General features: G+C 39.3%; 2 protein-coding genes and 1 long non-coding RNA gene across 7 annotated transcripts; 1 reads left to right on the plus strand and 2 right to left on the minus strand.

Moving 5' to 3' along the window:
* LOC104747853 lies at window positions 1-3,583 on the minus strand. 4 transcript variants are annotated; one of them, XR_002035517.1, is made up of 6 exons: window positions 3,226-3,386; window positions 2,900-3,140; window positions 564-873; window positions 408-479; window positions 130-285; window positions 1-30 (listed from the first exon to the last, which is right to left on the minus strand). XR_002035517.1 is itself a non-coding variant. In XM_010469563.2 (4 exons), exons 1-3 carry the CDS (start codon window positions 3,316-3,318, stop codon window positions 860-862), a joined length of 348 nt encoding a protein of 115 aa, XP_010467865.1. In that variant the 5' UTR covers window positions 3,319-3,386; the 3' UTR covers window positions 418-479; window positions 564-859. The 4 variants fall into 4 exon arrangements, 2 of the variants coding, with proteins under 2 accessions (XP_010467865.1, XP_010467864.1); XR_002035516.1 differs by having other exon boundaries at window positions 130-288; XM_010469563.2 differs by lacking the exons at window positions 1-30; window positions 130-285 and having other exon boundaries at window positions 418-479.
* LOC104747852 (UDP-glycosyltransferase 71B6-like) lies at window positions 3,925-4,522 on the plus strand (the record flags this gene model as incomplete). Its single annotated transcript, XM_010469560.2, is given in 1 exon segment — window positions 3,925-4,522. A coding segment is annotated over 1 exon segment (568 nt), but the record flags the coding sequence as incomplete, so codon positions are not given.
* Window positions 4,524-6,133, minus strand: LOC104747851. 2 transcript variants are annotated; one of them, XR_761259.2, is made up of 4 exons: window positions 5,722-6,133; window positions 5,224-5,427; window positions 4,912-5,122; window positions 4,524-4,534 (listed from the first exon to the last, which is right to left on the minus strand). It is a non-coding gene; the product is annotated as an uncharacterized LOC104747851 (long non-coding RNA). The 2 variants fall into 2 exon arrangements; XR_761258.2 differs by lacking the exon at window positions 4,524-4,534 and having other exon boundaries at window positions 4,535-5,122; window positions 5,722-6,130.

Raw genomic sequence — 14,107 nt, forward strand, 5'->3', positions numbered from 1 at the left:
AGTCAAGAATGTGATCTCGTCCTCACTGATCTGAGAAACTCTCAGACAAAACTTGTGTCAGTTCAAGTACTACTAGGGATGATGATCTGATCTTCTACCTTAACTTGGAGTAAAAAAGATCATATATACCTTTATCACATCTGCTAAGTTCCAAATACTCATGATCTCTTTCCTTGCAGCATCTTCTGATGGCCACAACGACAATCTCAAATTCGGGTCATAAGACTAGAGACTCCCTGAAGCTTTAGCGATTTTCATAGCTGCAAGCTGAGTCGAACGGCAAGGCTCCTCAATCAAAAACATTAACTGGTGAAACTGGTGAAACTAACTGGTGACACAAGCACACTTGCCAGCTACAATCTATATGCAGAAGCAACAAAAAGGCAATAAATGGTTGTTAAAAAAACCTGTTTTTTCTGCAAATCTTGATTCAGTTGCTTAAGACTTTCAATCTCGGCTTCCAGTTCCAAGGTATAAGCCTGAGGTTAACCGGAATAACAAATCAATATGAATGTTCTTGAAAAGAAAACGGTAGTGCCAGTTTAGTTAAATGAACTCTTTACCTGTTTTCGAGCTCTTGATCTAGCAGCTGATTCACGATTCTTGATCATTCTCTTTTGCCTTCTCTCAACAACCTTCTCCAGGCCCGTATTGCTTCTTCTTCCTCGTCTGATATGGGTGCTGCTGCTGCTGATGTGGTTTCTGCTGCTGTTGCATTTTTCCACCCACTTTGAGGCCTGAACCAGGTGCTTGATTGAAGATCATAATATCATGGTTGCCGTTGAAAGATATTCTGTTTTGATTCGGCTGACCAAATCCAAACCCCAAACCAGCAGCACCACTGTTAGCATAAAACCCACTACCGTTTTCGTTCTGTTGAGTAGAGTTAGTATCATAAGAGCAAGTAAACACCAAAAAAGAGAGAAGCTTTCATATAAGTGTGTAAACTTTAGATACTTTTAGCCAGGAGCAATAAAAAGATCACAAAAATTCGATCCAGAGAGTAAAAACTGGATCCTTGGTTTCAGAGAAATCCAAAACAAAAACAAGACTGAACCAAAATCAATAGTTTTGACCATTTCTTGAAAGATTTTGAAAGAGGGGAATATTTGAAACTTAATTGATCTCAGACTATAAATAAGGAGGGGAATATTATAACATCAGGGAGCTTACCGTATGCAGTGTACCTCTCAGCCTCAGTTTTAACCAATCCAACAAACACATTGTTGGTTTTAAGGTCAGGGAAGAGAAGCTTGGCGACATCACTACTAGTTGTTTCTACGAACTGGATTTCATTGTCTAATGACGCAGCTTTTACAAACTCAAAGCTCCCATAATCAATTGATCGTGAATCTTGACCAAAAGCATCGTACTTGAGTGACCAACGTGAAAGATCAGGCTTGTCTTTTAACACCTAATAACAGAGAACAACAACACTAAACCAAGTTATAATCTAAAAAGCAAGCAAGAACCTGAAATCTCAAGATCAAAATTTTTACCTCTACGGATGAAATAAAAGGCATCCATTTAGGAAAAGATTCACGATCCAAGTAGAAATTATACGCTACGGATACTGGAACATCTACTTCCATCTTCACTCTGTTTCACATAAAATTCAAACCCGCCCCCAAAAACAAAGATTGATATCAGATTCAATTCCAATTTCAAAACAGAGAAAGAGAGAATAAAAGCTATTCACACGCCTTAAAAGCTAAAACCAACAAAATTTATGAGATTGTGGGTTTTGTTATAAATCTTGTATATTATACCTCTGTTTTTGAGATTGTGGTTTACTGATCTAGAACAAAAAAAAACAGAACATGGTGTGCTGTCAGATATTTCATCTTTTATGCTTTGTTCTTCCTGTTTACATTATTTGGTATTACGATTCTTAGTTTCTTACGCTAGTAACCTGATACAATAATTCTCAATCTTTATGCATTTAGCTTAAACAGATTCTTTCCTCTTAGAATTTGAGAATTTTTTTTTTTTTTTATTAAGCTATTAATACAATGGTTTGATATGTTTTCTAGTTACTTACCTTTTCTGCCATCAGAATGTAATGTATGTGCTTGTCAGCTACGAGCTGACCCATCTGCCATAAAACATTCACAGCAGATTCAGTAACTTTGTACAAAAGAAAGAATCATCATAATTAGGCTCGATTCAAGCTTATTTTACTTCAAAGACCTATCAGTAACACCTGATCAACTCATCTATAGTACGAGATTAATCAAAAAGGAACCTTAAATCCAAATCAAAACCAAAAGCTGCATTCAAATAACAAAAACGAGACCAAACTGAACTAGAACTAAATCCTGTAAGAAGGAGACAAAAACCTGATGATGGACAGGACAAGAGATAAGAGTGGTTTACCTGGGAGGAAGAGGTAGAGCTCATCACCTTGAAGCGAGACGACAAATCGCAATTCAGAGACTCTTAAGATCGAATGAGAAGAAGAAGAAATCTAACCTTTTTTTAAATCTCTAACATCAAAGCAGAGTTAACTAAGCATCGTCGTCAAGGTCGCTTCGGCTGATAATCCCTATCAAGTACGTTTTTGCAATCGTCTACAGTAACTCGATGATCCAGCGGCTTGACGACTCGATGCCGGATAAGGAAAAAAAAAAGTAGAGCCGATCAGAGAGCCGAGGCCGACGTCGGAGAGAATTGTGGTTCCGACCTTACTCAAATATGAAGCAATCATTGAATATAAGCTACGTCCTATAATTACGAAGCAAAGGGAGATCGAGAGAGAGAGAGAGNCAAAAACAAGACTGAACCAAAATCAATAGTTTTGACCATTTCTTGAAAGATTTTGAAAGAGGGGAATATTTGAAACTTAATTGATCTCAGACTATAAATAAGGAGGGGAATATTATAACATCAGGGAGCTTACCGTATGCAGTGTACCTCTCAGCCTCAGTTTTAACCAATCCAACAAACACATTGTTGGTTTTAAGGTCAGGGAAGAGAAGCTTGGCGACATCACTACTAGTTGTTTCTACGAACTGGATTTCATTGTCTAATGACGCAGCTTTTACAAACTCAAAGCTCCCATAATCAATTGATCGTGAATCTTGACCAAAAGCATCGTACTTGAGTGACCAACGTGAAAGATCAGGCTTGTCTTTTAACACCTAATAACAGAGAACAACAACACTAAACCAAGTTATAATCTAAAAAGCAAGCAAGAACCTGAAATCTCAAGATCAAAATTTTTACCTCTACGGATGAAATAAAAGGCATCCATTTAGGAAAAGATTCACGATCCAAGTAGAAATTATACGCTACGGATACTGGAACATCTACTTCCATCTTCACTCTGTTTCACATAAAATTCAAACCCGCCCCCAAAAACAAAGATTGATATCAGATTCAATTCCAATTTCAAAACAGAGAAAGAGAGAATAAAAAAGAAACTTCCCTTTCTGATTCCAATTGATTCAAATGATTGAGCCAACCTTCAAGCTTCTGATTCCAAATTCATCAATGGTTTCGTTGATTCAATCGCAACCGAGAGAGAGAGAGAGGAAAAAAGAAAAAAAATCGAGCAGGAAATGTTTTTTTTTTATCTTTTGTTTTATTTGTTCGACCAATAGAATAGCGACACGCTCCTTAGACCAAGATTCAGTCTCTTATATAAGGGGAGATCTTACCATTTTTCTTCATTTCTGATTTATTTTTTTTCACCAAAAGACTAAGATCTTCTCTATGAACCCCCCTATAAACAAGGTCTTACTTTTGAAAAATATATGTATGTACAAGTGAACAAGTCAAGCATTACTTGATTTTATTTTTCTTATCTGTTTTTTAAGTTATCTTCCTCTACAACTCAAAAAAACAGCACCACCAAATATAATGAAAAACAGATAGAGAGGATTTTTAAAAGATGAAAATCGAGCTGGTGTTCATTCCTTCTCCGACGATGAGTCATCTCATGGCGACGTGGAGATGGCCAAGCAACTAGTTGATCAAAACGACCACCTCTCTATCACCGTGGTAATCATATCTTTCAATTCCAAAAGCACATCGATGATCACCTCGCTCACCCTCGCATCTAACAAACAAATCCGCTACGAAATAATCTATGGAGGAGATCAACAACCAACCGAGTTGAAGGCGACTGATTCTCACATCCAAAGTCTAAAACCACATGTGAGAGACGCCGTTTCGAAACTCGTAGATCCCACTCGACCAGACTCACCACGTCTAGCTGGATTCGTCGTTGATATGTACTGCACTTCGATGATCGATGTCGCTAACAAATTCGGTGTCCCGACTTACTTGTTTTACACTTCCAACGCTGGATTTCTTGGACTCTTGCTTCACATTCAGTTCATGTACGACGCAGATGATACCTATGACATGAGCGAGTTGGAAGACTCAGACGCAGAATTAGTGGTTCTGAGTTTGACTTGTCCTTATCCGTTGAAATGTCTTCCTTACATTTTCAAATCAAAAGAGTGGCTCTCCTTTTTTGTAACTCAAGCGAGAAGATTCAGAGAGACTAAGGGCATTTNAGCTGACCCATCTGCCATAAAACATTCACAGCAGATTCAGTAACTTTGTACAAAAGAAAGAATCATCATAATTAGGCTCGATTCAAGCTTATTTTACTTCAAAGACCTATCAGTAACACCTGATCAACTCATCTATAGTACGAGATTAATCAAAAAGGAACCTTAAATCCAAATCAAAACCAAAAGCTGCATTCAAATAACAAAAACGAGACCAAACTGAACTAGAACTAAATCCTGTAAGAAGGAGACAAAAACCTGATGATGGACAGGACAAGAGATAAGAGTGGTTTACCTGGGAGGAAGAGGTAGAGCTCATCACCTTGAAGCGAGACGACAAATCGCAATTCAGAGACTCTTAAGATCGAATGAGAAGAAGAAGAAATCTAACCTTTTTTTAAATCTCTAACATCAAAGCAGAGTTAACTAAGCATCGTCGTCAAGGTCGCTTCGGCTGATAATCCCTATCAAGTACGTTTTTGCAATCGTCTACAGTAACTCGATGATCCAGCGGCTTGACGACTCGATGCCGGATAAGGAAAAAAAAAAGTAGAGCCGATCAGAGAGCCGAGGCCGACGTCGGAGAGAATTGTGGTTCCGACCTTACTCAAATATGAAGCAATCATTGAATATAAGCTACGTCCTATAATTACGAAGCAAAGGGAGATCGAGAGAGAGAGAGAGGGAGATTGGGGGAACAAACCTTGAGAATTTGAATCTTGTTGTCGAGTAACTCAGGTGATATCTTCGGTGGACATGGAGGCGAGCTGGTCTTCTTCGAAGCTTGTCTTGTCTTCAACCATATGAGTCCCAAATCGAAGATAGAGAGGGACATAGATCGTCGGGAAGATAGCATGAAGAGCTAGGGGTTTCGACGGAGCGAGCGATTCAGATCCATCATAGCTACCTGCAGCAAGAGGAAAGTAATCGAAAAGGGGTTATTAAGAACCCTAAATTGATACAAACCTAAACCCAGAAAAGGGACTATGTAAACTAAGCCTCCAAATTTTACATGCGGGCACAAAAAAAATTATCCTCCTGATGATTTTTGACAACAAATCTAACACACACAACAAAACTGGACAAATTAAGCAAATCAAGGAGAATCCAATCAACAAAAATTTACTAAGAAATTTTTTTAAAAATAAAAAAGCAGTTAAAAATTTTGGAAATATTTCATTAGAGAGACCAAATCACTTACCTTGTGAACAATGGCGGATAGATCCATATGGGTCAATGGAACTTGTGAACAATGGCGGATAGATCCATATGGGTCAATGGAACTCTGGCAAAAAAATAAGAAAATGAACATACAACAATATTAACCACCGCTGCGCTGACAGGAGTGAAAGATTGCTCACTGTTGCTGCTCTGACAATAACTCAGGCAAAATAAAAATTAGATCTGAAACTTTGTTCTGAGAGAGAAAGTGAACACTGAACCCACAGAACATTTTGTTCAGTTCTTATAATTTTCTTTCTTTTGCTATGATTTCAGTGGAATAAGATGAATCAAATTGGGGACAAATGTTCAGCAGAGAAGGCGTCTGAAGATAAGCATTCAGGTGTGCAGGGTGAAGATGGTAGTGGAAGGTTATTTACTATGGTTGAAACACTAGGGGCGAAAATGAATAATATTCAGATATCGTTTTCTAGAGCAATAGCGGAAGTTGTGTTCAAACTTCAAGGTATGGAGAGTAGGATGGGTAACTTTGAGAGTGACGTTCAACTATTGAAGAAAGTTGTTATCAACACAACGGATGGAGGAGCGCATACGCAAGGACCTCTTACATTAAGAAATGACGAACAAAAAATAGAGGAGGTATGATCTGCGTACCGTATTGATAAAATTGTTATTATATATCTATTGTTCAGTATGAAGTCTTTGTATTTATCTATTCGAGGAAACAATATCAATTTCAGTTTTGTGAAGTTGTATAATTTTGTAATTATTTTGATATATGATTTTTTTCGTACACACAATTTAGCAATTTGTATACTTTGTCTCTAGTTTAACAGCGTCATATTATATTTCAAATGTCTTGTATATAACGTCAAATACATGTCTTTTGTTTCAAGTCATGGCTATATCAGATAAAGCATTCGGACAAGGATGGTTATAAAGTTGCTAGTTGTGTTAGGAATCCGTTAGCCATTAAGGATAAGGTCATGTGGTCTGGGAGTATTAAAATCGAACCAGAGGACAGTGTAGAGCGAATTCCAAAGCAGATGGTAGACAGTGTACAGCGTGTCAAAAGAGTACAGAGTTGGGAGACAGAGGAAGGCGATAAAAGAGCAAAGTATAATGACAAAGTTGATGGAGCAGGTGCTCAACCCGTTCCTATTAATGTTATCCATCCGGTAAGTGGTGGTAACCCTGGCTCGTCGGATCGAAAGTGCGAATCTGTTGTGGATTTAACCAAGGGGACCAGCAGTCCTGCATCGTCTCATACAGTGAAAGATAAGGAGAAAGCCAGGTATTTTGCATATTTGTTACAAAAGGTGTTTCCTCCATCAAGAGAGCTTGATCTTCTATTAGTAGATCCAGTGGGCACCAACATAGGGTTAAACCCTAATGACGAATCAATGCGAGCTGCATTAATGACCCGACGTGAAAGCCACATTGTAGTCCTATCTCCCGCAGTGTACGATCCTTTTAGTGAGGCAAGTCCTGAGAAAATTGCAAAGCTGATGTCCTTCCTAACTGATGATTTGTAAGTCTTCATTTAGAGTTGTATATAATTAGTGTCTATATTCGGATTTGAGGACTACGATCTATAACTGATTTGTTAATTTTGGTATTCAGGGCTAAAGTACCTTGCACTGGAAATGCCGAATTTTATTTTCGCCTCCTGACCCCTAAACAATTGTGGCCAACTACAACATTCGGCTGGTTATGGGATGCGGTAAGCTTCGTAGCATAACATTTGACGCAGTTAACTATGGTATACTAATGCCTGATAGATGTCACTCGTGTTGCAGCACATGGTTACATGTATGCATATGTTCCGTATTAGGGGGACGCAAACGCCATCCCCATATAAAACAGATCGTATTGCTTTTCTCGATCCTTTGTTTGTTAGTATGTGGGCATTCGAATTCCCTAAAATGGAAGCCTCTAATCAATGGGTTTTTGGAGAAGGTTATTTTGAGACGTACGTGGGAAGGCTGCCAAAATACGGAATGACAAACAAGGTGTGGGTTGACGATGTAGACACCCTGCTCTTCCCATACAACCTCGATAACAACCATTGGGTAGCCATCGAAGCTGACTTAGTCCAGCGGAGGCTAAGAGTTTACGATAGCATAAACAGCGGTAGAACCGACGAGAGTCTACAAAAGAAGTGCAAACCGTTCGCAAAAATGATCCCACGCTTGATACAAGCATATAACCGGAGGTACAAAGATGAGCATATCGGGGCGGCGGCATTTAGTTACTACCGGGTGAAAACACTCCCACAGAACTATCAACAAGGTGACTGTGGTGTGTACACGTTGAAGTGCTTAGAGTGTATAGCTCTTGGAGTAAATTACACAGGCCTATGTGATGCGGCCATGCCTTCTATTAGGATGAAACTTGCTGCAGACGTGTTTGATGAGGTCCCAGACCGAGACTGCTTTCTCCAACTAGATGCTACGTCGGAGACAGTAGATTATCCAGAAGCTGAGTTCAACTCGGGATCAAAAAGTTGAAGAGGTTCCATGTACATTACCGGAGCAGTATGATTTTGCAAAATTGAAGATTGATTTTACGCGTGTTGCTAATAGAAGATGCGTGTTTGGTCATTATTTTGGTAACATGTGGGATTTGAGGATGTCGTTCTTAGATTTTCCGAGGTCTGGTCACTCAAATAGCTCCTATCGGTTGTTTGTAAACCCTCTTCAGGTGTAGTGTTTTTTGTATATTGGAGGGTGTAGATATGTATCATTATGACGTCTTTCTAACCAGTATTAGTATATGTTAGGCCTTTATCAGATGTGTACGTACCATCAACTAAGTAACGGCCTTATTATGGTCTGTGTACAGACGTACGTATATTCATATATGTACGTACCATCAACTAAGGAACGGCCTTATTATGGTCTGTGTACAGATGTACGTATATTTATGATCTGTGTACACACGTACGTGTATTCATCAATGTACGTACAATCGTTTTTCTACCGTTATAGACTTTATTTTTAGGTGGATGGTTGGTGCTTAGTTTCTATCCATTATGAGCACACTAACTTGTCCCTACTGGCAATCCTATGATATGATGAGCGAGGCAATTAAATTGTATTCAAAGTCAGCGAACCATAATCATCCTAAGAGACTGTTACGGATCATATGGACCACCTGCGTGAAAGTAATAAGTACAACCAGGAAGAATGTTTATTCGCTACTTAATTTATCGGACCAATACCAGCTTCGTAGACGTCCATCGCGAACTTCTTTCAGAAATTGTCAATATTGTTGTCGCAGATCTTCAAGCAATCAGTGATCGGTTTACCCATGCTCAACAGTTCTAAAAACTTCATAGTAAAAGGTCCACAATCTCCCGTCCTCAAGTTTTGTCCTACTAGGCTAACCCTTTCAGCGGTAAATGGATCGAGAGGGTAGTTGACATCGATAACCCTCTGAAGTAGGTACGGTATCATCTCACACACCGGCTTGATCCGGGACATTACAAGGGTTTCTCTGGTGGAGGTCATCAAAGGATCGTAAATGGAAACATGTCTCGTTATAAGATTTATGCCCACTCCTACCCAATGCTTAGATTTCCAGTTCATTGGAGCATATATAACGTCGACATCTGTAACCCACTTCAACCTTGGTTCATGGTGCATCCTTTCCCCATTGACGATGTTGATGAGTACTTCGTCCCATCTGAAATTCCGTTTCGCTGTGCTCCTGTTGAATGCTTGGAACCTTCTTGTCAACTCGTAAAACAGAACGTCGTCCAAAACTACGGTCCTTTGTTTTATCATTTCTTCTCCGTTTTTGTGCCACAGCGTTAGGGCAATCATCTCCATGTGCTGCAGATGCAGTTAAATGCAAACCCGTTGTGGGATTTAAATCCAACAAGAAACCATGAACACACCAAAATCGTGTAGTTAAAGTTTAAAATATGTACCTGACTATGGACCCATTTTTGGGACGATATAAGAGTAGAGAAGAATAGGATATCTGCCTTGCGGAATCCGAAAAAGGTGTGTACCCTGTGCAATTTTTTAATTATGGATACCCTATATCAATGATTGAGGATATCAATATGTCATCGGAGTAATATATACTACACTTACACATTATCTTGTTTTATCAACTCGGTGAATTTGGCGAATTTTCCATCAGCAACATCTTCCATAGGGTCGTATGAAACCGACCCTGCTTTTATCACTATGGCTTCGGATGGTTGACTCGCATGTATCTCCATTATCAATATCTCAGCCCGTCCTGTTTCATCCACAATAATAACCGTCTGCGGCACTAAATTGTCTGACTCACCGGGAATACATTCCTCCCCGGGACTTTGATCTGGTTGACCTCTAGTCTCTTTACAGCCCTCTTCGACATCGCTTTCGTTGGGTATTGCTTGGTCTCCGGCCTAATAAGATGCACGTACATACATTAGTTGTGACGTACACTTGACCATCTTAGTAGACACTATAAATATGGCAAATATTCGAAATAAAAAAATAAGTTTGCACAATTGGAGGTTAACTGTTGTTTCTATTTGTACATGTCCATCAGTTTTGTTACAGCCCTCCATGCCATCGCTTTCAATTTGTAGTGCTTGGACTTCGGCCTAATAAGGTGTACGTACATAGATTCATACTTACGTACACAAATGTCACAAATACTCAAAATCATCAAAGTTAGACACTTGCCTCTTGTTCACCGTCAACTGCAGTTTCATTTTCTACAGGTATTTCGGTTTTGTTACAACCCTCATCTGACTCGCCTTCCTGACGTCTTATGTCCCCTCCGTTACTGTTAAACCACTCGAACTCGAGTTTCCCGCCTTCTTGATGCAGTTCTTTCCCATCCTCCTATTCAAAATAATGAAACTTTTAAGACGCGTGTTCGTAGTAGGTCCGTTGCTAGAAGCAAAATTTTGCACACGTGTAGATTAGAGGAGATAAACAAATAACCGAATATATATGAAACCCACAGATGGTTATCCCTTTTATGGTTACTTCCTGACCTACCATTTTGTTACAATGCAGATCAGGTTCCATTTTAGTATTCAGCTGCAGCAATATCTGTTCAATTAAAGGTGGACAATGCTTTATTACGAATTTAGTGTTGTAATCTCCATTCCGTGTCAAATACTTACATCGGATATGATTTTAGTTGGTGATAACTCGACAGCAATGTCCCCCGCGTCACAATCTTGGCGACATTCATTAACTCCATTGTCCGGGGATGGTTCGTTCAGGCCACAGTCGTTATTATCGGTGACCCACTCATTAATATGAGTACGGGTTGTATCCTACGGTCAAATATATAAAGCGTATATGATAGGTGCATAAGCATAAACACCCCCATTACGTTGATTGAGTCGTATTCTAAAGAGGATCTTGTTGTCCATTACCTGGCCTCCAACTAAAGAGTCACCACTTACAGTGTGTTGACCATCTATGGCATCCTTCGAACCATCATTATTCCGATCACCCTGTGCACACCACGATAGCAACATAAATTAATATATGTAAGTAGTGAGAAAATTACTACCCTTAAGCTATTTGTCATATCAACCTTAGCAGTGGCAGCGCATCCCCTGTTTCTGACCTTCTCTCCCTTTTTTTTCATAACCATTACTGAACTCATTCTTCTAAACTTTATAGTTTTCCCTCTTTTTTTTTTTGAATACTTCTTCTCTGAAACTGTATGCCAAGCGTCAGAAGGTTCCCCATGTTCGTTTCTTTTAACCTCTAATAGTGCAGCTCTTATCTCCTTGCGGATCTCTGTACGTACGAAAATCTCCATGTTTGCCTGATTTTCCTTCATCAGAGCTTCTTGTTTCCTGTAGAACCGGTATAGTTCCGCCTTAAACCTTTCAAATTGGTCATCGTCCAAACGTTCATGAACAACGTGCGTACCCCCCGGTCGCGCATCAGTTCTCGTGCTCTTCTCTTTCTTATTGTCAATTGTTGCGGTGTCTGCTCTTTTCCTCTTCCGACAGTCAACTGTAACTATATCACTAATTAACCATTAATTTTTTAAAAAATTAACTTTATAGTGTATCCCTTTGTAATGTATAAATGTTTTTAATACCTTTCTCTTCGGGACGTGTCTGTTTTGGACACCTATCATCACCTCCCATCCATATTGCCTCATCCCATTTGTGGCCTGCTTTAATAAGATTTTCAATGTTGTCAACTTGATGGTCTTCCTCTTCGTCACGCCACGCCAATTCTCGACTATCACAATGATCCCCACTACCAACCATCCGTCTAATAACCACCTATAATATGATTACAAAAATATATACATTTTACGGAACTTATAGATTCAGGTCGTTAACGTATTATATCTGATAGACAAGGGATAAGTACATACCTCTTTAGCAGCCTCGCATGCGAAGATGTCTGCTGTCTTGATTGGCCGCAGTTTAGCCAGATTGTGGATCGATCTTTGATTAAACGCCTGATCTTGAACGTCAGATGGTACTAATCTTGCAATTGCTGGGACAGATTGGAAAGCCAGCAGCTGGAGTGCTAGAGGAAATCCATGAACAGCAACTGATTGTTGCTTGAAAGTTTTTACTAAGCTGTCTACGTCTGCTGGACATTTAAATCCTGTTATAGTCTCCAGCGTCCGTTCAAATGACAACCTTCCCCATGGATATTTGAAAAAAAAATCAATATTCTTGGTCATCTCCACTGTCTTCGGATCTGGTTTTACTGGTTGCGTGGCGCATGTTAGAACTCCATCAACTATTATTATCAGCGCTAAAGCTAGTTTCTGCCACGATTCCATTTCCTCAGTCTCCAACCTTTTTACCAACTCGGAGATCGTTGGTTCCATGTTTTCCCCGAATAGAACCTCCCAAACAGTCTTACATCCTTTATCCGTTTTTGTAGCTCTTTCCACATCTCTCTTTTTAGGATAATTCCCACATTCGAGCCCTGTCAACTCTGCAAATTCCTGTAAACCAAACTTGATTGGATTGCCACCAAACACAATCCACATCTCATGCCGCTTTTTGGTCACCAATTGACGGCAAACAAATCCATGAACAAGTTTACCGGAGAACGAGATCTTGTTAGCAGGGATACGAAAAAGCTGCCCAAATGGAGACTCTAACAAGTTTTCCATTTCCTTTGTTCCACTCAGCACCCTCGATATTGTAGAAAGATATTCCGGTTTTGAATACGCATTTATCTTCGTTTTGAGAGGGTAACGGTCAAGAGCAAATAACCTCCTCGGTAGATCCAAGCTCAATTGAGGAACGATCTCTACAGCCTCGGGATCCATCCTATCACCACGAAGTAACCCTAATACCATATTAATATGTACGTACACTAAACCAATTAACCCTAATACCAATGTCTACCAAAGTTCACTTCTGTTGACGATTAGGGTTATTTAGCCTCTGCCCGCCGCAAATACAAAACTATTCATTGATTTCACATCCTGGGCTACTCAAATCGATACTTAATTGTATTTGCTATATACTCTTCCAACGTAATATAGAATTTGGGGGAACAATCCCTCTTCCAATTTAAAGTAGGAAGTCAAGACAAACACTTACCTTCTGATTCAACACCGGTGATGATAGAGGGATCGAAACTACTCGCCTTTTTCTGATTTCACCCGACCTCTGTAATCTCTTCTTCCTTAAATGTTCCGTCGCCGACTTGTAGGGAGTGTCGTTTTGTAGTACTTATCCCAGATCTAAACACCTTGATTCAAGAAATTGGGAGGTAAAACAACCCTATCGGACAGAAGATTCCGCCGTCGCAGCTGAGGCGTCAGTTTTCCGTCTATTAGCAAGAAAGAAGATTTTGCCTCTACTACTAAACTATTTAAAAATAATTTTTTATTTATACACAGTGCAATGGTTGAGCTTGTTTTTAATTATTTTTATTCATAATATACTGTTTTTCAACGTTATTGGTTCATTTGCACTATATATCAGCCTTTATCTGTCAGTTTATACCAGATGAGATCTATTCCTTGATGTTTTATAAAGTTTTACATTGAATTGGTTTGTTAAATGAACCAATATATTTTCCGGCTATATATAACGTCGACTATAGGGTCATAATTAAGTGGTGCATGCGATGTATCGTCTTCTCTTAACCGGCTGTTACACGTGTTAATTATCTAAATGCTATGTATCTGTCTGGATTGCAGTCACGACGTTTGAAAAACCACAATATGATACATCCGTTTGTGTTTCTTCGCGGATTATATAAGAAGACAAATACACACCCGGTGAAGTATGTATTCGTCTCTCAAAAACCAAAATATCACATCACTAAGTAAACATAAGTGCAACAAAGTCATGGTGTATTTCGACAGGCTATCCGATCTCCAGACGTGGCGTTGTGATTGGAAGGTTTCTGTTAAGATCATCCGCAAGTGGAGAAAGAGAG

Source organism: Camelina sativa, chromosome 15 (genome assembly GCF_000633955.1).
Source record: "Camelina sativa cultivar DH55 chromosome 15, Cs, whole genome shotgun sequence".
Taxonomy (NCBI): Eukaryota; Viridiplantae; Streptophyta; class Magnoliopsida; order Brassicales; family Brassicaceae; genus Camelina; species Camelina sativa.

Excerpts from the sequence above, each read along its gene's own strand:
- LOC104747853 (XM_010469562.2), bottom strand. The coding sequence starts at position 3,318 with ATGGAAGTAGATGTTCCAGTATCCGTAGCGTATAATTTCTACTTGGAT. Across the intron at positions 3,141-3,225 it reads CTTTTATTTCATCCGTAGAG|GTGTTAAAAGACAAGCCTGA; the intron begins GTAAAAATTTTG and ends CTCTGTTATTAG.